Source organism: Centruroides vittatus, unplaced genomic scaffold, assembly GCF_030686945.1.
Source record: "Centruroides vittatus isolate TY-2023 unplaced genomic scaffold, ASM3068694v2 scaffold_2569, whole genome shotgun sequence".
Lineage (NCBI taxonomy): Eukaryota > Metazoa > Arthropoda > Arachnida > Scorpiones > Buthidae > Centruroides > Centruroides vittatus.
Genome location: NW_027122690.1, coordinates 600,720 through 626,193, shown reverse-complemented (window position 1 = coordinate 626,193; position 25,474 = coordinate 600,720). Strand labels below are relative to the sequence as shown.

Here is a 25,474-nt window from a genome sequence, read left to right as displayed (position 1 = left end):
AACCTGTATGTGTCTTCTCTGCAAATGCCATTGTATCTCATACATTTTTCAGTTTATGAGATACTGTTTTTTTTATAGAACATCGTTGACCAGGCTTTCATGGGGAGCCCTTCAAACTTCAGGATAGCATGGACTAATGTGAAACATTGGAAATAAATGATGGGAGGGTTAATATGTTTCTCAGAAGGGCCAGAAAATGAGAAAATGTTTCTGTATTTTTCAGGCATGAAACAAATCCTTGAAATATTTAAATTGAAGGTCATCTTACAAAGACAGGTCACTTTAGGCTATCTTATGCATGCATTCAAGATCTTAGTGATTTGCAAACCACATCATTACATCATGCTTAGCTGACAAACATCCATAATGTCATGCCTACCTCTAATGGTGATTGTAAGAAACCTCCATGAGATCATTTTTGATGACATTAGGGCATTAAAAATGACATCAATACAGAAGATTGTTGTATTGATGCAATCATTTGATGGTAAGGAAAAATTGTACACAATGACAAGTGTAAGACAGTGAACTTTTGTAGTTTTTTGAGATTCTGTGATAAGTGGGAAAAATTTTTTTGACTGAATTTTTAGTCAGATATCATATAGCATGAGGATTTGAATTAGGGCTAAGTAACTCAATTTGGTGAAAAATTTCCACAAAAAAAAACTAGTAGGTGCAAAAAAAATCACTGTTACACAGTATGTGATTTTTTTTGTACAGTTTAATACTTCTATAACCATATAATAACAAAACTGGTACAGTAGAGCATCGATTATCCGACTTAATTGGGGACTGGGGTTGGTCGAATAACTGAAAAGTCGGATGACCGAAAAGTATGAAAAAATACATTATTAGTATAGTGTATTAAGCCTGGTTTAAATACTAGCCTCCCTTTTCATGGTCGAGCCAGTGCTGCCAGCTAAAACATGCAAAAATTTAACAAAAATAATATTAAAGTAGCCAAGACATAACCAAATATTGTAGCGCCACATCACTAGCGGTCATTTGAATTTGCCGACTAGAACGCGGTCGGTTAACCGATAAGTCGGTTAATCGGGGGTCGGATAATCGATGCTCTACTGTATTTCTCTTATTCTTCACATTTACATTTATGTTGATGTTGAAATTAAAGTCATTCTAATGTTAATCAAAAAGATACATTAGGTTATTTTACATGTTTAATAATATAATAAGTTTTTTACATTATCAGTTTATAATTCTATCAAATTATTAAAATTCATATGTATTATTACTATATTAATGAACCTTAGTCAGAATTGATTCATTTTTATTTAAAGTGATTTACAAAATTTATCATACAATTTCATGACATTAAACCGTTCATAAATCATATTAGAAATAGGTTTTTTGCATCTAAATATGTATCTGATATTGTTTTAATGAAATTCCAATTATTTTCCAATATAAATTAGGTTAGATTAATCAATTTTTGAAAATAAATTTGGATTTTAATATGAACCATGACATCTCTTATCATGTATTATAACATTTTCCTAAAATTTAACTAATGCATATGTTACACAGTAGTAAAGAAACTAAAATTGTTAAATCAAGCAAACTGATTTCAATAAGCCAGATGCATGCTTATTTCTGATGTAACACATCAATATACATCTATTCTTTTTATTTTTTCAAGTTTTATCTACTTTTTAAAAGATAATGTTTTAAAGTATGAAATCAGAATTGGACAATGTTCAAATGCATCTACTAGTTAATAAAAATGTGTTCTGTATAATTTCATGTTAAATGATAAAATTTCAAATGCATTACCAAAATTTTATTTTGATAATGTATTGGAATTTTTTAATAATGTATTTTATACAGAAAATTTCATTTCTTGACATGTTTTTAATTAAATAATGAAACAAAAAACTACCTTTAATTTTCCTTTAATTTACCTTTAATTTTCCAAAATGGTTCAGCAATAAATGACTGTACTTGTTTATATCGTTCAACTACAAAGCCAAGAGTTGGAAACTGGCAGCTTCCATAACTTATTAGTTCATTTTGAAGAGATTCTGGAAAGACTTTCTTCAGTCTCAGAGTTTGAAATCTTGTGAAGGCAGCACCTATCAGAATGTTTCAATAAAGCAAAACAAAAATTTCTTTAAAAAATTGATGTTAAAACTCAAAACATATTGATAAAATTTATACCACATAGCATTCACAAATTTGTAGATTCATATTAATTTTAAAGAATGTAACATCTTTAAAAAACATAACATCATATATGCCACAGAAAATATCAACGTTGCTTGGCAAGAATTAACTGATAAATGCATGAACGAAGTGTGGAAGAAGTTATGGCTGAAGGTATCCTAGAATTCTCAATGAGAAGAGCCTATCATTGATGAAATTGTCAACCTTAATCGATACAGCAAGACTAGGAGATGTAGACGAGCAGAATACGGAGGAGTTACTGCAGGTTTCTGGTGAGAGCCTTACCAATGACAACCTTCAAGAACTAGCAGACCAAGGAATTCATGTAGAACTGGAAAACAGTGATTATGAAAACGAAGAACCCAAAGAACTTGCTACAGATTTCCTTAGGAAAAGTTTGGTAACGATAACTGAAATCGCTGATGAAATTGTAGTGAATGATCCAGATTTTGAAAGGAGTGCAAAAGCAAAACGAGGCATTTTGGATGCGATCTTCTGCTACTGACATTTGCTTAGGGAAAGAAAAAAAAGCGAAAAATGAAACTACATGACTTTATCACAAAAAACAAGAATTTCGGAAGAGCCAAGACCTTCATCACAAATAATGAACTTTACACTTCTATGTGCATATGTTTGTGTGTTATTTAACATATATTAGTATGCAAATTAATATAAACATAATGTAAAATTAAAGTAAAATCTGTTTATTTTTGGGTTGCGTGTTTCCCTTTCCCTATTTACTCTGTGTTAAAATGACCTCGTTTAATGCTGTTTCATTTAGCACTTTGTCATCTAGGAACACATTCCCCGCTTTAAGCAGAATCTTACTGTACATAGTATATTTTATATATATTAATTTAACTTTAAAACAAATTTTCAAATATAAATAAAACATTTATATTTGTAAATTTAAAAATATGTTTAATTCTTTGCCTTCTGGACATGACAAGGTGAAAGAAAAAGATGTGTTTCATGCCCATCATAGGTCAGCCGAGCTTCCAAAGGGGGGTAGCTAGATAACCAATATATCTAAGCCAAACCATCCAAGAAAATTTCCAATGCTCAAAAATGGGATTCAAATCTAAGTTCTGAAGAAGTAAGTTCTTGCTCTTACTGTCTTGACTATTTAGATATCAATAGTTTCTGAATTATAATTTATTATATATCTTTATCTTACCTATTCTTAGGTCTAATTCTCTTCTGACATTAACAGCATCGCTTATATTCTTATTTGGTTCACCCAGATTTTGACAAGCTCTAGATATGGCTTGAGGAGTAATTTCAGAAAATCTAGCTCTAAATACTTGGATATGTGGTTTTACTGAAGGAAAAAAAGACAGAATTAATTCCAAAATATGAATTACTGTTAGGGAATTGAACCTAATAATTCTTACTATAATCAATATCTTAAAACTTAAATTTATTATTAGTTCTAAGAATTACATAAAAATAATCATATGTTTTTATCTTAAAACTAAAACTTGCTTGTTCCATACTTTTAGGCACATTTTTGTCAAAAAATTAAGATTTGTAGTTTCTCACAATGAAAAATTGATAACAATAAAATGAAAAAATGGTGCAAACAAATCATTACTCTTAATCAATAAAATGAAGTATCATTTGTTATATGTAAGGTCTGGATTTTTGGGTGCAGTTTTAGAATGGATTAGGTGCTCATTTGGGTGCTTTTTTTCTCCATTTTGGGTGCCAGTTTGAATGCTTTTAAATGCTGTATTATTTAGACAAAAACCAACAAGATGTACTATATTTACAAACTACATAATTGTTTATTGCGATTTAGACATAAAGATGAGCATTATAATTTACAACGATAACCATTTCAATGTTCTTAAAGTGAAGTTTTCTCGTTTGGAGGATAGAATGTCTTTATATAAAGAAAAAGATTTTTTTACATTGACTGAGACTAAAAGGACATGTTTCAGTTTTACTCAGAATTCTAGTTCAGTGCAATCCAGAATATTTTTCAAATCGGGATTTTTTGATAAACTAGACTTGAGTTTGTCCAGGGCAAAACCGTCCAGTACATCAAGTGCCTGACTTACAACATTCCACTGATCCCGCATTTCAGTTCCATGTCTTTCCAGCTCATTGATTTTATCCACCAATAACTTGTATGAATGCACAGAGTAGAGCTCTGTGGTCACTACTGGATCGGCGACCAGTTTCTCGACACTGTCGACAGCTGCAGAATCACCAGGAGGAAGCTCACTGATAAATGCATTAATTTTCTTGAACATCTCGCAGTAGAATACCACACTGTTTATCCAAGACCCCCAATGGATGACCAGATATTAGAGTTCATTGAGTTTGTATTTTCAAGTTGGTACATTTTGAACAACACTGTACATAGCACCTGGTCAGTGATGAAACAAGAATGTTCAGCACGTACCGTTTTGTGGAATCCGCTGTTTCTTCCAGTATAAACACTACAGGATTGTCTCCAACAACGTCCAGGTGCCCCTATAAATATATGCTCGAAATTCCTCGTTTTTTGTTTGCCTTCTCTATGCTTTTCCAAACTTATGTGTGACCTGATTTTCTTTTCTTGGTGTTTCACATCAACCAAACTCACATAATCGCAAATGGAACAGCAAAGAACTTTTCCGTCTGTGCATACGCCTTAACTTATTTGCTAAAATGTTCAGTTTAGATGCAGACAATTTGGTTAATGTGAGCCTAGGTATACAAAATGGCGGCGCTTCCGGTCGCCATCTTGTTTGCACACGTAAATGTGCAAACAAGATAGCGACCGTCGACAATAACATAAAAGCACCTATATTTAATCTTTTTTAAAACTAAGACATTTTTAAAACGTAAATTTGCTACTTACTTTTTCCCCTGCTTTTGGTTATTTTTCCTACTCTTGAACCAGAAATGAAAAATAAAAAAGTCATCATACTACCTATAAATTCAATCGATGCATGGACGAAGTGAATTACGAGATTCTATACATCAGCGGTTCAAACAAAATTTGCCTGTATTGTACATAAATTTTACTCCTCTTAAGAACTGCAGTCTTACGATTCACATCTCTTGACTTTTTATCTACAATAGACAGCGTCTCCATAGAGGTTGGCACCTGCGATCCACGGCCACCTAGCCTTCCATGTGTCATTCACGTTGTCTTTCGTGTCGGAAATCACTATTACATATCCTTGGTTATGACAAATTTAACACGTTTAACACACATTTGCACACTTATAAATGCACATTTAAACCATGTTTAAATACATTTAGCTCACATTTGCACACTTTTAAACACATTTAACACATTTACACACTTTAAACGCAAATTTGAACCACATATAAACCCTTTACAAAATTTTTACCTCACTTACACAATGTTAACACACCTTTAATACACTTTTATGACATTTAACACGCATTAAACACATTAATGACACGTTTATCATGTCAATTACCATTGACAAACTTTCCTCCTCGATAACTTTAGACTTCGAGTAAATTGTACAAACTTTGAAAAAAACACAGACACTTTTAAAAAATTAACAACGTACATAATCCGTCTACATCATAACCAAAATTCGAAATTCACATTATTCCTCATGTTTCCTGAACGGAATTTTTTGATGGATATTTGCATACGAAGGCATCATTACTATCAGCGCCATCTACATTTCTTTTCTAAAAACACTTGCCATCGAGGTTACCGGAAGCGCCGCCATTTTGTATACCTAGGCTCACATTAACCGACAATTTTGCCATTTTCTAATGTCGCCGACACCAAACAAAGGAAATTGGAACTGTTGTGCTCACAAGTCAGGGTAAGGTGACCTCAATACAGAATTTTCTAGATTGCTCTTTTCTTAGAAAAGAAAACATGTGTTAAAGATTTTCAGTGAATCTGTTTACATTCTTAAAACAACCCTAAGGCCTAGTTGTTTAGTCCAGATAATTCCGCTTTACCCCCTTTCCTCTCAACAAAAGAAGAGAGTAAGCTAATAATCATATATTTTTCCTCAGCATATGTAGTCTGGTTTAACGAATTTGTTTTTTTCCCCCCTCAAGTGAATGAATGAAAACCACCAAAAAAAAAAAAGAGATAATTCTCAACATATTCTTTGAGAATGTAAGAAAGGGGGAAGCTGGGTGCAAAATATATAGTTTGGATGCTAGTCACTGTTTTGGGAGCAAGTTTGCGATTAGGGTGCATTTGGGTGCTAAACAATTTGGCAATAAGTGGGCTTACTGCACTAAAACCAACTTAGTTTGTCTTTTTACACTCTGCCCCTTTCAAAAATTGAGTGGGTGCAGCACCCAAAACTCCGAACCTTAGTTATATGATACTTCATTGTATTTACTTAAAGAATCATTTCACATAAATAAAAACTTATTTCTTCTTTCATATTATGGAAAGAGAGATGAGTTTTTATCCATAAAATGTTTCTTGCTTATAAAGTGCTTCATCTAATATATAGGCTTTCCTAGATATAGATGAAAAACTTTTAGTCGAATTTCTTAATAATTTCTGTAAAATTTCTATTCAGATACAAAATTATCCTAATGCAATTAATGTTGAAATTCATTGGTATTTTTTATTAATTTCTGTTCTTAAGAAAAAAAATATCCTATTGAAAAATAACCTTATCTTTTTTTAAAAACATTAAAATTAAATGTATAGCAATGAGAGAATGAGAAATACAAAAGCATTTCTTGTACATAAAAAGTTTTTAATTCAATATGTCACATGTCATCATTATTATTGCCCAAAAAAAATGGATTCAATACCAAAAACCAGAAAATAAAAACAGATAGTAAACAGCTTAACCAATGAATTTACTCAAAACATTTAAATATAACATTTAAATAAATATAAAATATATTCTAATATTTCTCTATTTTACACTTTTTTCAATATTGAATCATGTTTCTTATATGATCATCCATACAATAATGGTAATTTAACACTAAAAATAATAGGTAATTTAATTCATTTAATCAAATGCTTTCATTTTTCATTATAATAGTCAAATTCTGCATTTAAAGATATTTGATAACCAGAGAACAAATCTGATATGAAATTAAAGAAAACCTCATCTAACATAATGCAAAAATTTCAACTTTCTAACTTTTTTAGTTTTCTTATGAATCTGTCAAACTTATGGACATTGAAAGATAAAATGAGCAATTATTTTATTGTGACATCATCACAATGTCGGGCTGCAATTTTTAATCATATTTTTTAATTAATTTAATTTAAAATATATGCTCTCCACCTTCAAATTAGTAGTGTCTTGCCCCTGTATATCATACTTTTTCTTTAGCAATTGAGTTGTGTCAGTCATCTATCTAACTCTTTTCAGGGGAAATTTTGAACTGAAATAATGCGACTCCTGGTTTAGACAGATTTAAAATAATATAAATTCTTCTTACCATTTCTACAAACTTCAATAATTTCAAAGCCAATATTCTCTCCTTCTCTATCACCATCTGTCCAAATAATTAATTTATTGCAATTACGAACTTCTCTTTCTAATGTTTTCTGAAAGTTGAAAATAAAACAATTGTAAAAAGCACTTTACCAAATTTTTCAAATTAAATCTTCTAATATTCTATAAGAATAAATTTTAGAATATCAAATTTCCTTTACTTAATTCATAAATTTTTTCTTCTAAATTTAAAAATCACTGATTAACTAAATCAGGGTTTAAGATGGAAAAAATGTTCTGTAGCATTTTAGCTAATTTTACTAAAAAAGTTATAGCAAAATTTTGGGAATTGCAGTTAACATTTCTCATCCATGAGGCTGCCCAGAACAATACGCAATACATTATTGTTTAAACATTTCTTTATTCTCATAGATACTGTACATTATTACAGTGCACTGCACTACCGATGTAACCATAAATCTGTTGTCATAACTCACAAGTATCATACATTATTGAACAATTCTTCTTGATTTTGATAACACCAGGCACCACACCATATTTAAATGCTGAATGAAAACCAAATTCCCTATTTATGGAGTTGTTTAACAAGTTGCTGATGTTTTCTACAACAAGACAGCTTTTTGTTAATTTCATCTCTCTTTCACACTTAACAGTGCATACTGGGAATGAAAGAACAAACTGAATAACTGTTGAGATAAACTGTTAATTAATTAAAATTTAAATCAAATCAATTGAAACATTATCCACACTTTCTGAAATAATAAGTATTTGTTTTCCTTCTTGATTGATTTGGTCATATTTCATCCAAGTCAAAATTGAGTCTATTTATAGCACTTCCTTGTAGAGTGTAAATTTTGGTTTTTGTTGGTGTAATGGAATATTTTGCTTTTAATATATATAAATAATAGATATAAATATAAATATAGATAATATATTGTATCTGTAGGCATTTTTATGCATGAAATACCACTAAAAAGGTAAATAAATAAAGCTTTGTTTTGGGTGAGTCAGAAATGAATTAATTCATTTTATATTGTTTTCTTATGGGAAAATTTATTTTGGTTTTAGAACAAGTCAGTTTTTGAACAACTTTCAGAAATGAATTAAGTTTAAAAACAGAGGTTTAACTATATATATATATAAATTAGATCTTATCAAGAAACAAAACCATGTTTTAAATTTTAATATTAAAACTATTTAAAGTATACATTACTGTTTATACCCACCTTAATTTTCACATAATCATCTATACATTCCATAATGACAGGTGCATCAAAAAGAGTAATTGGATTGCATCCTTGCCTATTTTAAACAAAAGTTACAAATTCTGATTACAAGCTGATTGCATAAATTTCATTACTAGATACTGTAAAATTCAAAATTAAGAATACAGTCTGTCCCTTGACACATGCAAATACATTTTCCATTAATAGAATTTTACAAAATTTCAGGAATGACTAATATAATATTGCTTCTTTATCCCTGATATTCCAAAATTACAAAAACCACATAATGTCCAACTATATATTATTAAAAAATTAAATGGTAAAATAGCTAGAATGGCACATAATAAAACAAAATACAATATTCAACCATTTTCATACATCCTTATTATTTTAATTTCTGACCCACACTGATTGCGTTATCATAAAAGTATATGGACAGTATCTTTACAACTGTACCAAAAACTTTATCTGGGTTCAAAGTTACATTCAGCCTTACATAAGTTAGGGACTAACTGTATTCATTTTTACAAATTTAAATAAAACTGAAAACAACATTTATAAATTTACATAAATATTTTCTTATATAATTATAATAACTATTATATAAGAAAATATTTAATTTATTCATGTAAATTTATAAATATTCTTTTCTTTTGACATATTCTGAAGTTTTGCCTGGTTCAATGTCACGACTTGGCGAATTAATAGACACTTGGCAAATAATTCATCAACTTTTTAATCCATATAGAGACGCGTTTCGGGTTTTCGCCTCTCTTCAGTCTGTTATGTAATAAATATATGTATAAGTTTCTTGATCTTTTTATGGGAAACTGGCCGCTATTTAGGCGTTACAGACGTGGAGAAAATCCGGAAAACTCCACGTGGTCAGCCCATACGAGCAAGGTGCAAACCCATGACTGAACTCGCAGTGTTCAGGGAACGGAGACAGCTTGGCCACTGGTGGGCCACGGCTCTACTTAGAAAATCCTCTTCCCTGCACAAGACAAACTTCTTCTCCTTGTCCAAAGTCGATAAAAGAATAAACGTTTCATTGCAAATGCTTATTCTTCTACCAACTTCACATGGGAAAAAGAAAATGGGGAAAAATTGCATTTTCATACTCCTATATATCAACACCTGTATATATCAACACCTAGTTTGACAGAATTTTTTTCAGACCTTAAAAGTCAACTTATACAGTATATAAATGAAATATGGTCATTTGACTTACTTTTTTATTTCATAGTTGAAAAGAGAAATCTTAATCTTTTAAACTAGTAATATAATAGTTGGAGACAAAAGAATATTAAATCATTAATAACATTTTTTTAAATGTGTTATATTAATACATTATTTTTTTTTTTGTAAATCTTAAAGTTTAGAATCTGTTCACAACATTACAATATGTAAAGTTCAATTGTAATATTTAAATAATCTTACCATTTTCTGTACAATCCGACAAAATCCAGATTTAGCAAATGGCCCGATACAGAAGTCATGATCATGGTACAATTCTGATTGAATAACCGATACTCAAATTCATAAATTTTATTGTATTGAGATAAACCTTCCCTGCGTCTGTAACTACCCCTAGACATAATTTCAGCCAAATTCTTTGCAGCATCATTCTTTTCTGCCACATTTAAAATCATAGTACTCGAAAATTCAAATCTTCTACATAAGAAATAACTTTCAATACAGTTGATGGAAATCTGAAATGAAAACAACAGTTATTCCCTGTGTAGATAATGTGCAAATACAGTAGTTACAAATGCAGCTCCAAACAAGGTGGTTAGGATCTCATCGGTTAAAACCAGTGTTTTTCAACCATCAAACTGCAGAAAAATATTCATAGTACCAACACTATGAGATGTTTAAAAAAAAAGAAGAAGGAAGAATGAACGTCTATTTGGACGACGAAAAAATAGACAGTCAAGTTCATGTACCTAGGAAACATAATTACCTCAGACAAAAGAAGTGGAATAGATGTTACAGCGAGAATAGCCCAAGCAAAACAAGCATTCCATAAGAAACAACAGTTAATGTTACCTTAGGTAGCCAAGATGGCGGCTCGTCTCTAATTCCAGCAAGGAAGCAATGGGACGCACGTTCTAACCTAACCTAACCTATTCTAATAAATTACCATAATTATTAGCAACCAACTTATTAGAATAGGTTAGGTTAGGTTAGAACGTACGTCTCATTGCTTCCTTGCTGGAATTAGAGACGAACCGCCATCTTGGCTACCTAAGGTAACATTAACCGAAACGACAGATGTTAACATTGAAAAATATATCAATCAACGTTAGGAAGTGATTCATTAAGAGTTTCAACCGGAGCATAGCATTGTATGGTTCAGAAACATGGACACTCCGAACAGCAGAGAAAAGAAAACCAGAGGCCTTCGAGATGCAGTGCTGGTGAAGAACGGCTCAAGCGTCCTGGGCGGAGAAAGAGGAACAAGGATATTTTGGAAGAGGCAACAGAGAAGAGACAGATTTTGAGAACAATACAGGAAAGGATAAATGACACAATCAACCACCTAATTCGACACTCAGAACAGACGAACGTTTTATCGGAAGGAAAGATAGAGGGCAAAAGGGGACGTGGAAGATCCAGAGTGGAATATCTTGACGAGTTATTACAGAAAAGATAAACATCTAGCTCAGCAAAGAGAGAAGCTATAACACTCCATATATCCACGTTTGCCCACCAATCATTGGTCGAGGAGAGAGAAAGAACCGACATCGGCATAGTCGATTACGGGCAACATTTAAATAGCACTCAGGAATTACCGTAGATAACAAAGTATACGCTGTAACTCTAAACAAGCATATGTAAGCATAATTCATAGACGCATTTAATTACCGCCAGCATAAAATTATCCATTATTTTACCGGTTCACAATGAGAAAAGGTTGAAAAACACTGCTACAGACAATGCCCATAGGAGTAAATAAGTCAAAGGAACCGAGGGGATTTAAAATTAGGGAAAGAGTACAAACCACTCATTCAGAGCAGCAATTTTACCAATACAATATATACATCTTAACAGATCCACAATAAATTATAAACTAAATAGAAATGTGTTTAATGAGCGATCTTAATCGAGTTTAAACCGTTTTTTGAATTATAATCTATTTTTATAACCGTAATAAAATTGTTAAATTACGTGAAGGTAAATTTCTCTTAAAGCAAATGAAAACAAAACGAGATCGTTTGATATTCTCACCCTTTTTGCAGACGGTAAAAAGTTATTAAGGAAAACTGAACGAAAAGTGAGAAACATTCCCAGCAGACATTGTGAATCTCTTCGTTTTCACACATTAAAATTCAATTTGTTTACCGCCATGATGAAAAGCGACCCCTGCCGACAAAATCCTTACATTATGATTTTTGCTTACGTAATTCGTAAAGGCCTGGCAACATGACCTTTACTACAGCCTTTTTTTTAAATTACAGTATGTTTTGGTTTACCGAATGATATTGAATTCTTCCGAAGTTGTAACCTATACTGGTTATTAAAAGCGACCTATACGGAGGCTTCTAGAGCGACAGCATAAACACATGTCTGCGTGTTTGCTGTGTATATTTAACAATTACAGTGGGTGATCGGTTAACGAACAAATCGGATAACGAACACTTTCGCGAAAGATTTTTATGTTCGGACATCGAACACCTCACAGAACAAACACAAGAAGAAGCGACGTAAAATAATGAATACCGATTAGTCTTCCCTTGTCTTCGGGCAACAATTCGAAACTTTTCGGAGCGCGGGAGCGTCGACATCGACGCTCAACCCGGTATATACTGATCGGATAGTATCCTCCGAACTTCGAAACTCTCCCTTGTAATTCCAGCTTTTTATTTTTCTGACAGAAATAATTTTTTATAGTATTCGCGAGACTGTCGGGCGGGCACTCGTTAAGTTATGCGTCGGTTTTTATATTTGAAAGTGAGAGTATAATAGCAAAGGTAGAGAGTGGGCAGAAGATGTCTGATGTTGCTGGGCAGTATGGCTCGAACAATTCTTTAATCCCCACAAACGGAAAAAACGTGACTAATAAATTTGCAAGACTGTGTATGTATGTATTTTTATTATTACATATAAATAAACGTAGTAAGAAAGTATATGTTTTTTATTTTTGGGGTCTCCAGAACGAATTAATCAAATTCCCATAAAAACCTATGATAAATCGATAATCGGTTAACAAACAATTCGGATAGCGAACAAAGTCTTGGAACGGATTATGTTCGTTAACTGATCACTCACTGTATAAGACTACTTACTACAATTAATAACATAAATTTTATTTTTATTTATATATAGGCCTACATTTTTTTACTTAAATTCCCGAGCTGCATTATTAAATTTTAAATTTTCTTTGTATAAACTCTTTTCAAACACTAAGACGAGTTTAGTTAGGCCAACAAAAGGACTGCCAGATGACGAATGGATGGGGCCTATGAATACGTTGTTCTGAAACAAAATGGCGATTGAATTCACAAATAAACTGATCGTAAATGCTGAATGTTACATTAAATCACACTATATTCATAATTAATGAACAATTTAAAGATGGCGGGATCCCGTCGTCTTTAAATTGATGGTTGTAAAAGCGCCGGCCTGCCATTCTGGGGGGCACAGATTATTGCCGAGGATATTAACAGAAAATTATGTGTATTCTCCGTGTTAAGTCAGAATAGGAAAAAATTAAATCATTTAAATTGAAAAAAGCAAAACGAACTTTCCTATCCAAAATGATAAAATTGGTCGAAGAGGTTATTTCATCCAATGGATCAAAAAATATTCTAAAATATGTTATATACTGATAACAATGAGTTATTATAGCCTACCTTTGTTTCTGAAGTCCAAATTTTCCTAAATTTATTTAAGATGAATTTTGACAGGAATGATCTCATTTGGTATCTCTGTAAAAATATTTATTGAAATATTAGTTACTTGAAATTACCTATATTACTTTTATATTTAAAATTATTATCTTAAAATTACAGCATAGTATACCATATTTACCATACACACAATCTTATAACATCGGGACAAATACATTTTTCAGTTCTTTGAAATAGATTCATTAAGGATTAAAATTAAATAAACTGTAAATTACTTACCAACAATCTAAGTATTGAACATAATCTTTGAAAATTTTGTTATCAATAAACAATTAACACGGAAGATTGACACGAGATATGATAAAAGAGTCATAATGAAAACCATAACTTACGAATGAACTTAATTATAAAAGTATATTCCTCTACAATATTTATCATATTCAGTATAGTTGACAAGATATAAATCATTTATTAGTATATACAGGCTTATTATATATATATATTCTTTTTAACTAAAAGGCACTACAAGAGCCTTCTTAGTAAGGTTATTATAGACCCACAATAGGACAGCTGGATGGTAAGGGAGGCTCTAGAGAACATGGGGTCGAAGCCTGAAGTGTCAAAAAAAAACCAGTAATTTTTCGTAGATGGTCCATCCTGTTGTATTGGGCCCCGACACCCACCACCAGAAGGCTATTGATAATGGTAGAAGTATAATAAATAATTAGAAGTGATTATAAAAATTTATAAATATTTGTCTGTGATCACAATTACAATTCATTACTATAAATTTAAGTCGTTAGATTAATAAATGAGCAGTATATACGGTTAATGTAATCCTTTTATATGATACAATCGTATAACAGATTAATAGTTAAACAAACTCTATACATTTCGATTTTTATTTAAAGTCATCAACCATGACTGCCGATAATAATGTTCATCCCGGAAATATATTATAAACCAGAAAACAGATAAGATCAGCAATTTTATTGGCTTATTTAGCTATAGCCTAAAGCATACAGTCACTTTAAACCTGTAACCGCTGATTTATTATAGAGTTTTCACCGTTTATTTTTACACACCGAATTGTTTATAGGACTATAACTTTAATGAAATTCCGAAGTGAAAAATCTGTGTTGTTTTGGTAATTATAGGACTACTTGAAAGCAAGAAATGTTTTGGAAAAAAGACCTTCGACCTTCAACCAGAATGCAACCGGTCTACAAGTAGGTTGCTTTCCAAACTAGTCTTACTGTGAGCATTTCCTAGTAAATATTGAAAAAAATATTACGTTTATATATTTATCTAATGGCTAGACAAAAGGTGAAATTTAAACGAACTTTTCCATCGATCTTGTTCTATAAAGCTTCAATACATAGATGGATATTGCCTGTTTTCATTTGTTTTACTTTATTGTTACTATTGGGATATAGAACGTTGAAAACACTGTATTTGGACTGGTATGATTCATCGTTAAGAAATTTAGGTAAAAATTCGAGTTAATATTTCTTTATTTTTTAATGTTTTTTAATGACTTAATAGTAATTTTATTTTTACGGAAGATACACTAGAATCTTTATTGGCTTACATTCGTCATCCACCCACTCTATGTAAGACAACCTTGACCTTGAATGGAGATGGTAAACATCACGTAGACAGGAATAAGGTGGTATGTCTAAAGCCAGGACCCGGACTTAGAACCAACTGCATTGTATATTCGTTTAGGTAATTACGATAAATTCAATAGATAAATCACAATGCGAAACTTTAAATTTTTAAATTAATAGGATAGATGGAGACTGGTCTTTCGATGAATCTCTGGAGAAATATGGTTGCAGGGTGTACGCTTTCGATCCTGGAATCGACGTAAATAACCAGAATCTCAGCAAAAAAATTTCATTTTATAACCTGGGTGTATCGGATGTCAATGAAAATAAGTAAGTAATATTTAAATTTTGTATATTTTATTGACAAAGTTTAGATAAAATCTTACATTTAGAATACGTACAAAAAATAAGATATGGAAAATGAGAACGTTCGATTACTTTCTGGATCTCTTGGGGCATCATAATGAAACAATTGACGTACTGAAGATGGATATCAAGGGATCAGAATGGGATGTGCTGAGGCATATGCTAAACAACGAGTACTTTAATGTAAGAATCATTTTTATTTAGTTGATTATTTTTATTTTACGTTACGTAATAATTATTTTTGCATTCTTTTCAGCAAATACATCATTTATGCGTGGAAATCTACGTTAATTTTGATACGAAATGGAGTGAGAAATTGCAGACGTTAAAAAGACTCGAAAGAGAAGCAAAATTCAGATTTTTTAACTCCAAAAAGAATAATGTAACCGGAAAAAATGTATTTTCTAACAAAGATAAGAAGATGACCGAACAATTGCTATACGAATTGGCGTGGTATAAAGATGAGACTAATTGAAATTTTGTTACAAGATAAATTATTAAAAATTTAATTAAAATTATAATTTTGTGAATATAAAAATTTATTTAGATACCATGAATGAAAAATTAAATAGGTACATTTTACACTTAAATGAATAGACGATAAATTGGAAAATACATAAAAGTAACAATGAATTTTATATTATATTATGTCAATGGTTCTCAACCCGTGTTCCACGGACCATAAATGTTCCGCAAACTTGCCCCAAAAATTTTTATAATTTTTATTGCAAAATTATTACAATATATTACTTCATTCGTAGAAAATCCCACGTTACTATTTTATTCAATACAATAGAGTTTATAGTTTAATGCTTTATTGTTTCATGAAATTTGTAAATTCAGTCTCAAAAATACCATAACTTGTCCTGTATTTTAGCTAGTGTAGCATTCGGCAAGGCTACACTAGCTAAAATACAGTTTCTGTTTGTGGTACAAATTATGGTATTTGCGTGGCTGAAGGACAAGACATCAGAATGCTGGACTGTCTCTCTGGAACCGGGACAGTTGACGACTAAGGCTTTATTAATATTAATAAAATGCGATAATAAAACGTTAATTATACTGAATTCAAAGCGGTTTGGCATCTGATATTTGAAATAACGTGACTTTCGGTTTGTACCAAGTTAATTGGAGCATTCTGCTCCTTTCCATATCTGATTTAGGTTACGATTAACAGTAATTTAATATAACGCTAGATAATTTAGGTAATTATCCTTTTCTCTATTTGTAAATTTCCTTCCTTTAATTACTACCACTGACGATTAAATAATTTTGAAACATATTGTTTCTTACGTATTTAAAGTTCTAGAGGAAACTATTTCTCGCAAAAGAGGTGTCTAAGGTTAGAATAAACGGACTGCACAATCAAACGTTGGTTTTCGAACGTAATTCGTTCCTAAGAGTTGTTCGAAAACCGAAACAAATTTTCATAAAATGGATTAATTTAACCGAAGCATATTTAAACGGTGTACGCGAACTCACTAAGTTATTGTTAAAGGTAAAGTATGATGTACAGGGGCAAGCCACTACTAATTTGAGGTGGAGAGCATATATTTTAAATTAAATAAATTAAAAATTGCAGTCCGCCATGTGACATGTGACAATAAAAGAATTGCTCGTGTGATTTTTAGATTGTTTATTATTTATAATATTACACATATCTAGTCAGATGCATTATAATAAGTCTATAACCTCTCACTTCCTGTACATTGCTTTAAAAATTCTCAGTAAACATACCTTCTATCAATTAAAAAGGCCCACTGGGCGTTTAAATGCATTTATTACGTGTAAAGGAACATACTACAGCTATCATTAAAATCAAGCAATAGCTTATTATATATATTTATATTTACTTAAAATACAAATGGCAGAAATCATTAAATGTGAAATAATAATGTAAATTTACAATAAACTCATTTATTTACAATGTTTATCTCTCGAAAAATAAATGGTATCTGTAAGTTAAACAGAATTATAACTTCTGTACAGGATAGTACCAAAACTTTATTTTAAATCGGGCATAATTTTACGGTTCTTATCAAAACAGTATAATTTACAAATGTTTACGGTTTATTTTATAAGCCTGCCTCGGGTTTTAAACTACAAACTTTCGAAATTTCTATAGTTTGTAGTTTTAAACCCGAGGCAGCTATGACCTACAAATCCGTGGGTGCTAGATGACACGATGGCGAATTTCTGAACACCTATTATATTTTCCAATTCATTGACAAACTATCGTACTCATTTTAATTAGGGGAGAGCGGGGCTAAAAGTTCCCGGGGTAAGTTGTTCCGATTGAAATAGCTCCACAAGGAAAAAATATATATATAATTAGTAAATATGTAATGAAATCGAACGTTTCTACGCACCGACGGCAGCTATCTTAATCAGGCCAGTGACGTCCGGTACATTGGAAAGAGAGCCTGTACGTCGCTGATCCACATAAGTAAATATTTTCGTGTTTGATATTTTTGGTATATCTGGCGAATTTAAATAATTAGCGATTAGTTGTTTGGTATTTTTATTCAAAAATATATCGAGTATCTTGATATACTACGCTAAAACTGTATATGTCTCGTAACCTAATCTAGTAGTTGCTGTTTTGAACCCATGTGTTATCGGGGCTTGATGTTCCCTTCTTTGGGGGGCATGTTGTGACCTTGGAACAACTTGCTCCAGTTCATCTGTACCGGTAATGCAGTAAAAATAATGGTTTTTTTTGCAGTATGCGGACTTATATTCGAAAAGCAACACGGGGTTCTGTATCTCGGGAGTTGATGCAAAGAGCTGCAGATGCAGTTATTAAAGATGGTTAAAAAATAAAAACTGTTGCCAGAGAATTAGATATTTGTCATATGACGTTATATAGATTTGTAAAGAAGTTGAAATCTGGAGTAGAAAACGTTGCGATTGGCTACAGAAAAGTAAGATTGGTCTTTATTGAAGAACAGGAAAACAAGTTAGCAGAGTATTTGTTAAATGTAAGCTTTACTGAAAAAAGACAAATCTTGGATCAGCCAGGGTCATCAGGAGTTGTAAATTTGTTTGCAACTTCTGGTGTTATACAAGAACTTGGAAAGGATGTTCCTTTCTCCCTTTTTCTTTAAGTAAAAGTTATAAATGTTAAAACGTAAAAATGTTTTCTTTATAATAAATTTAAGAAAAACAACTAATTATTCATAAGATACTATTGATTAGTCCTTAAATACATACGTAGTTAAATAAATTATTGTTTTTTTTACATATTACACCTTCCATAGATCTCGTAACAACTTGTCCCACCCTGTTAACAACTAGCCCCGAACCGGGGTAAGTTGTTACTTTCCGACTTTAGGTATTGTATTATTAATTATAAAAAAACTTACAGAAAATCAACCCCAAAAACTGTATTTATAGCAAAGTTAGATATATTACTAAATTTTAATCTCTTAATACTTAGGCTAGAATTATGTTTCCTTAACAAAATATAAGGTTGATTAAAAAACGGAACTTGTAGCCCCGCTCTCCCCTACTTTATCACATTTTATTGTCAGTTTCTATATAAAAAAATATTCATTTATTTCAAACCTAAATAATATACTTTCTATCTGCATCGCTCTTTTAAATAGACTACGAAAGTAAATCTTGCTTAAGACCGCCGCTGCTTTCTTTAACATACGAAGTAAAGGGAGTTGAACGTCTGTGTCATTCTATTCTATCCAATTATGAGTTGGAAATTCCGTTATAACAGAATGTTGTTTTAATTTCTTTGGAGAGGGGTTTCTTTCGCATAATAATATTTTAAAATTATTTTCTAAATACAAAATAGAATGCAAACAGCGGGCATTCTTAAATGTTTCTATCAGTCGGCCGTTGTTCAGAGGTTTGACTGTGTTATAAATTGCTTGCAGAAGGTTTAAACAATAATTTCTAGTTATTTTGCATTAATATTGTAATCAGAATTAATTAAAACTTTCAAAACCGATTAACTCGAGAATAATTTCTAATAGATTGAATGATTAAAATTTTAAAATAATAATCGAATGATTATCATATTAGTGTCATGGAGTCTATTACTTTCGTTCTAATACTTAAGAGAAAATTATTTTTAGCATTGTGAATTAATCAATTATTTTAAGTTTAAAGCGACTCTTAAGTAAATGTTACAGGTAATTAATTTATAGAAAACAATAATTTAATGCTTCATAATCAATTTAATTCTTTAACTGTTCGGATACAAAAGTTACAGAACAATTGTACGAATGTTAGACATTATAATCAAACGAGAGTAATTCCGATATATGATTTATGCCTGATACAAACAATATAGGACACTTTCATTCATTGTTTGCTCATCTTGTGGGTCTGGTTCGCCTAGATCCTAATTAATATATATATATATTTGTGTATAAATTAATTATAACAAAAGTTTAAATATATAAAAATAACACGCATAATATATTACCTTGGTTTTTTCATCATAACATTCATCAACCTAATGGAAAAAGATTTATTTTAGATTTTGCATTAAAGTCGAATTGATTTTAAAAGATCTAACGTATTTTTATCGTAAATTTTCTATAAATTAACAAGAATTGCTACGAAATCTTAATATGCAGTTAATATTTAGAATAAATCTGTCTGCAAAATACAAAGAAAGAGCTTACATCGTCGTCTCTGCGTACATTATTGTCACAAGTATGCAGTAAAATAGCATCCAATTTGTCATCGACTTCATAAAATGTATCTACGCATTCGTAGAAGATATCGGTTACCTTATAAAGAAAAACATTCGTTTAAAAATTCGTTTAAACAACCAAATCAAAATTGAAAATTAGAAAATAAGCATACCTTTTGAACGATTTTTGGGCCACGACTAATAGTGCAATTTAGGAATCTGCGCAAATATTTGTCGGGTATAGCTGAAAAAAACAAATGTAAATCAAAGTAAATCATAAACTTAACTTTTACCGCAATAAAAAAGAGGAGAGAAAAGAGAAATGCAGCATTACAGCACGCAATATCTTGGAATTCATTGGGATGAAATGATTGTACAACTCCAAATACAGCCAGGAATGAAAATGCTGCAATTAAGTACACTTTCATCTTTCGTCTTCTATTCGAATTCGACAAAATGTTGTAAGATCGAACAATACAATCCGAGTTCAACTTCGATTTGTGTGACAACTTCTTAGGAAAGGCAATTTATTCGAATTAAAGAAAAAAAAAGTCGGATGTGGCTGCTTTTAATGATATCCTGCATTTGCAAGGAAACGATTATGTATATTATTTATCTGCAAATATTTAATTTTAAAGTATCAGACTAATTAGTGAATTAAAAATTAGATTTATATTTGCTATTTTTACCTATTTAATATTCATAACAATTATTTAACGTTTTTTACAGGTAACTGGAGTATCACTAGGAGAGAGTAGCCTCCGCCAATCCAACGTGCCAGGAAAGTTTCGTTCAACCCTTTTCTCACAACTGTAATCAAATCCAATAAAATCCAATGAATAGATCAAAACCATGTGACAACAAAATATAAAAACTATAAAAATAATCCAAACAAAGTATCTATATTGTATATCCGAAATCCCTTATCAACAGTTGAGTAGGCGAATGTGCATGATCTGTGAAGAAAATCCATGAAAAAATTAATCCAAATATCATGCAAATATATGAAAACTATTTGTATTTACAGTCAAACCTGTAAACAACCATTAGCGACGACAACATAAAAAAATCCAGCAACGAGTTGCTTAACTTTTCCTGCAATATTTGATGGCGCCATCTGTTACGAAATTTTATTTTTTAAAATACTTTTTATGTTTTTAACTATTATAAAATGGCAAATAGTTTTATAAAATGAGTTTTATAAAAAATTTTAAATGCTAATAACGAGTAAAATCGTCATTAAATCCGATCCTGCTGGAGATACACACGACCCCTTCCTCTGCTCACCCCCATCACCTTTAACCACCAAAATTGAATAACGTAAATTCCCTTAATACACAAACTTCACTGTAAAATTTCAGAAATTTTTGACAAATTAAGTAGTTCAAGTTTTAATTTTACACTTTATTAATGTAAGCTAATAGCGATATGTTTTGATAAGTGCAATTACCACAAAATTACTTAATAAGGAAGAAAGTTGTAAAGGCTGCATTTTTAATGATTAGAATAAAAGGATATTATTAAAAGTTTCCGATAAACTGGCACTAACTAAAGCATTTCCCTTTAAAATGTGATGTTTTTTAAAGTTCTGTAAACGAGCGATAACGTTAGAAAAGACCCTTTAATTTTGTTAAAATCTAAACTGAAATTGTAAATTTTAAGATATTATTTTCTAAATCAAAAAGCTGAATTCCCATCTCCGTTTTCCATTCGTTGATCAATTGTTAATTGCAATTTCTGTTATATATAACAGAGGGAAAGTATAGCGATCGGTTAAATCGCCCTTCAAGATGTTCACATTTTTGGACTCGGGACACCTTGAAACGTCGTGAAATGCAAAAAATTCGGATAACTAATAGTTTAATTATCCGAATTCTATTCGAATTTTGGGATTTGATGGTCCGAAATTAAATCTCAAATTAATTATATTTAGTCCCACCCCAGTAAAGAAATGTAAATCTCCATTCGGTGGGACTAAAATATTTGTTATAAACATTCACAATTGTTTATAAACCTCACCATTCAAAATTAATTTTTTGGCCATATTATATAATTAATTATTAATTATATAAATATTTTTATTATTGTTATTGTTTTCGTTATTATTTAAATATTTGCTAGTCTGTAAAATACGTTACGTTGTAATTATTATTGTTAAATATGTAAAAACAGCAAAGAAAAATCTATTTTTATATAAATAAATAAATTAATTAGTATGATAATTTTAAAAATATTCATTTCAGATAAATAATATGTGTAATCGTTTCCTTGCAAATGCAGCCACATCCGATTTTTTTTTTCTTTAATTCGAATAAATTGCCTTTCCTAAGAAGTTGTCACACAAATCGAAGTTAAACTCGGATTGTATTGTTCGATCTTACAACATTTTGTCGAATTCGAATAGAAGACGAAAGATGAAAGTGTACTTAATTGCAGCATTTTCATTCCTGGCTGTATTTGGAGTTGTACAATCATTTCATCCCAATGAAATCCAAGATATTGCGTGCTGTAATGCTGCATTTCTCTTTTCTCTCCTCTTTTTTATTGCGGTAAAAGTTAAGTTTATGATTTAGTTTGATTTACATTTGTTTTTTTCAGCTATACCCGACAAATATTTGCGCAGATTCCTAAATTGCACTATTAGTCGTGGCCCAAAAATCGCTCAAAAGGTATGCTTATTTTCTAATTTTCAATTTTGATTTGGTTGTTTAAACGAATTTTTAAACGAATGTTTTTCTTTATAAGGTAACCGATATCTTCTACGAATGCGTAGATACATTTTATGAAGTCGATGACAAATTGGATGCTATTTTACTGCATACTTGTGACAATAATGTACGCAGAGACGACGATGTAAGCACTTACTTTGTATTTTGCAGACAGATTTATTCTAAATATTAAGTGCATATTAAGATTTCGTAGCAATTCTTGTTAATTTATAGAAAATTTACGATAGAAAATACATTAGATCTTTTGAAATCAATTCGACTTTAATGCAAAATCTAAAATAAATCTTTTTCCATTAGGTTGATGAATGTTTGGATGAAAAAACCAAGGTAATATATTATGCGTGTTATTTTTATATATTTAAACTTTTGTTATAATTAATTTATACACAAATATATATATTTCAATTAGGATCTAGGCAACCCAGACCAACAAGATGCGCCGACAATGGAAGAAAATATCCTATATTGTTTGCATCAGGCATAAATCATATATCGGAATTACTCTCGTTTGATTATAATGTCTAACATTCGTACAATTGTTCTGTACTTATTGTATCCAAGCAGTTAAAGAATTAAATTGGTTATGAAGCATTAAAGTATTGTTTTTGTAAATTAATTACGCATAACAGTTACGTAATGGGCCACTTTAATCTTAAAATAATTGATTAATTCACAATGCTAAAAATAATTTTCTCTTAAGTATTAGAACGAAAGTAATAGACTCCATGACACTAATATGATAATCATTCGATTATTATTTTAAAATTTTAATCATTCAATCTATTAGAAATTATTCTCGAGTTAATCGGTTTTGAAAGTTTTAATTAATTCTGATTACAATATTAATGCAAAATAACTGGAAATTATTGTTTAAACCTTCTGTAAGCAATTTATAACACAGTCAAACCTCTGAACTACGGCCACTGATGGAAACATTTAAGAATGCCCGCTGTTTGCATTCTATTTTGTATTTAGAAAATAATTTTAAAATATTATTATGCGAAAGAAAACCCTCCAAAGAAATTAAAAAAACATTCTGTTATAACGGAATTTCCAACTCATAATTGGATAGAATAGAATGACACAGACGTTCAACTCCTTATACTTCGTATGTTAAAGAAAGCAGCGGCGGTCTTAAGCGAGATTTACTTTCGTGAGTCTATTTAAAAGAGCGATGCAGATAGAAAGTATATTATTTAGGTTTGAAATACATGAATATTTTTTTTATATAGAAACAGACGGTATAACGCGATAAAGTAATTAAAATGAGTTCGATAATTTCTCAATGAATTGGAAAATATAATAAATGTTCAGAAATTCACCAACAAAATTGCTGTCCAGCTTTTACAGCGCTGAATTCATCGATTCCATAGCGAAAAGGTTGTTCTGCAGTAACGAGAGTCGTGGCAGTCACATTGCGCCAAGTGGAAAATTCACCGACTGACTACATATACAGGAATCAGAATTGCCGATTTTCGGGGGATCGGTTTCTCCGTCTTCCAAACGTCTATAGTAAATATGAACATCTCGTTAAAAAGATATTTGTTTTCTTCGATAGTACGCAAAATTTCAGGTTTTTCTATAAAGGGTTGCCGAAATATAAGTAAGTAAAAAGTGCAAAGATTGCCATAAAAGCTGTATTTTCTCTTCTTCTTTCTTCTCTCTGTCTTTTCTTGGCGGTGCAGAAGCACCCGGAGAAAAAACTCTACTGGGTGTAGAGAGCTCAAACTTTAAACTTAAGCCTTTCACGTTATCAGTAAGGTGCTGGAGGAACTTCCGGGTCGATAGGTCAAACTTCGCGGAATCACCCATAGAGCTATGTTACTTTTGTCGCTTTTTAGGATAAAATTGCATCCGAACGAATGATTTTCACTCGAAATGTTGCCCAGAATAACAAAATCTTAATTTTTTTTTTGTAAATTAAACCTTTTTGTAACGATTACACTAACATTAAATAGAACGTGCTCAGCAAAATATTAAACAATAACTAAACATCCTTATCGTTGCCGAGAAAGTTTATTTAAAACAAACGTTTTCGACCTATTCCATAGGCCATCGTCAAATTAAAAACGGACAATTGGAACATTTCCGTTTCACAAGATCGAATTCAAATATTTAAATTTCAAAAAATTGACAACTAATTAAAAAATAATATACAAGTAATGTATAAAGAAATATATATAATAAAAAACAAAGAATAAAATAAAAATAAACTCAGAAATATTACTAAATATAAGTGTCAACTATCACTAATTTAGAACTATAAAATTAACACGTAAATTATGAGTTCCTGGCAGACTTTTTAATAATATACTTCCAGGCCGTTGGAAGGCCTTCAGCATCCCTCGCATTTATACACGTCTCTTCTAGTTTGCTCTTATAAATCTCTATTTTTTCAGCGGTCTTTGCTAACGTTGGAG

General features: G+C 30.8%; 4 protein-coding genes across 5 annotated transcripts in view; 2 read left to right on the top strand and 2 right to left on the bottom strand.

Annotated features, from left to right (window-relative positions):
- Top3alpha (topoisomerase 3-alpha) overlaps window positions 1-12,211 on the bottom strand; it is a 64,180-nt gene extending 51,969 nt beyond the window's left edge. Inside the window, exons 1-6 of the mRNA XM_067285449.1 lie at window positions 12,071-12,211; window positions 10,280-10,551; window positions 8,840-8,915; window positions 7,597-7,705; window positions 3,359-3,502; window positions 1,920-2,090 (exon numbers count right to left, since the gene is read on the bottom strand). Coding sequence (XP_067141550.1) covers window positions 1,920-2,090; window positions 3,359-3,502; window positions 7,597-7,705; window positions 8,840-8,915; window positions 10,280-10,551; window positions 12,071-12,127 — 829 coding nt within the window. The 5' untranslated portion in view covers window positions 12,128-12,211. The remainder of the gene's footprint in view (window positions 1-1,919; window positions 2,091-3,358; window positions 3,503-7,596; window positions 7,706-8,839; window positions 8,916-10,279; window positions 10,552-12,070) is intronic.
- A 2,560-nt stretch (window positions 12,212-14,771) lies between these two features.
- Window positions 14,772-16,189, top strand: LOC136987740 (probable methyltransferase-like protein 24). Its single transcript, XM_067285504.1, has 6 exons — window positions 14,772-14,921; window positions 15,012-15,181; window positions 15,258-15,420; window positions 15,483-15,632; window positions 15,695-15,851; window positions 15,925-16,189. Exons 1-6 carry the CDS (start codon window positions 14,869-14,871, stop codon window positions 16,141-16,143), a joined length of 912 nt encoding a protein of 303 aa, XP_067141605.1. The 5' UTR covers window positions 14,772-14,868; the 3' UTR covers window positions 16,144-16,189.
- Window positions 16,190-19,841: 3,652 nt separating this feature from the next.
- Window positions 19,842-20,870, bottom strand: LOC136987645 (venom protein 29-like). The gene is made up of 5 exons (XM_067285394.1): window positions 20,660-20,870; window positions 20,499-20,569; window positions 20,315-20,422; window positions 20,113-20,142; window positions 19,842-20,028 (listed from the first exon to the last, which is right to left on the bottom strand). The coding sequence occupies exons 1-5, from the start codon at window positions 20,751-20,753 to the stop codon at window positions 19,954-19,956; spliced, it is 378 nt and encodes a 125-aa protein (XP_067141495.1). The 5' UTR covers window positions 20,754-20,870; the 3' UTR covers window positions 19,842-19,953.
- A 1,753-nt stretch (window positions 20,871-22,623) lies between these two features.
- Window positions 22,624-23,650, top strand: LOC136987695 (venom protein 7.1-like). Of its 2 annotated transcripts, none has more exons than XM_067285452.1 (5): window positions 22,624-22,833; window positions 22,924-22,994; window positions 23,071-23,178; window positions 23,352-23,381; window positions 23,464-23,650. In XM_067285452.1, exons 1-5 carry the CDS (start codon window positions 22,740-22,742, stop codon window positions 23,536-23,538), a joined length of 378 nt encoding a protein of 125 aa, XP_067141553.1. In that variant the 5' UTR covers window positions 22,624-22,739; the 3' UTR covers window positions 23,539-23,650. The 2 variants fall into 2 exon arrangements, with proteins under 2 accessions (XP_067141553.1, XP_067141554.1); XM_067285453.1 differs by having other exon boundaries at window positions 22,924-22,999; window positions 23,076-23,178.
- The last annotated feature ends 1,824 nt before the right edge of the window (window positions 23,651-25,474 follow it).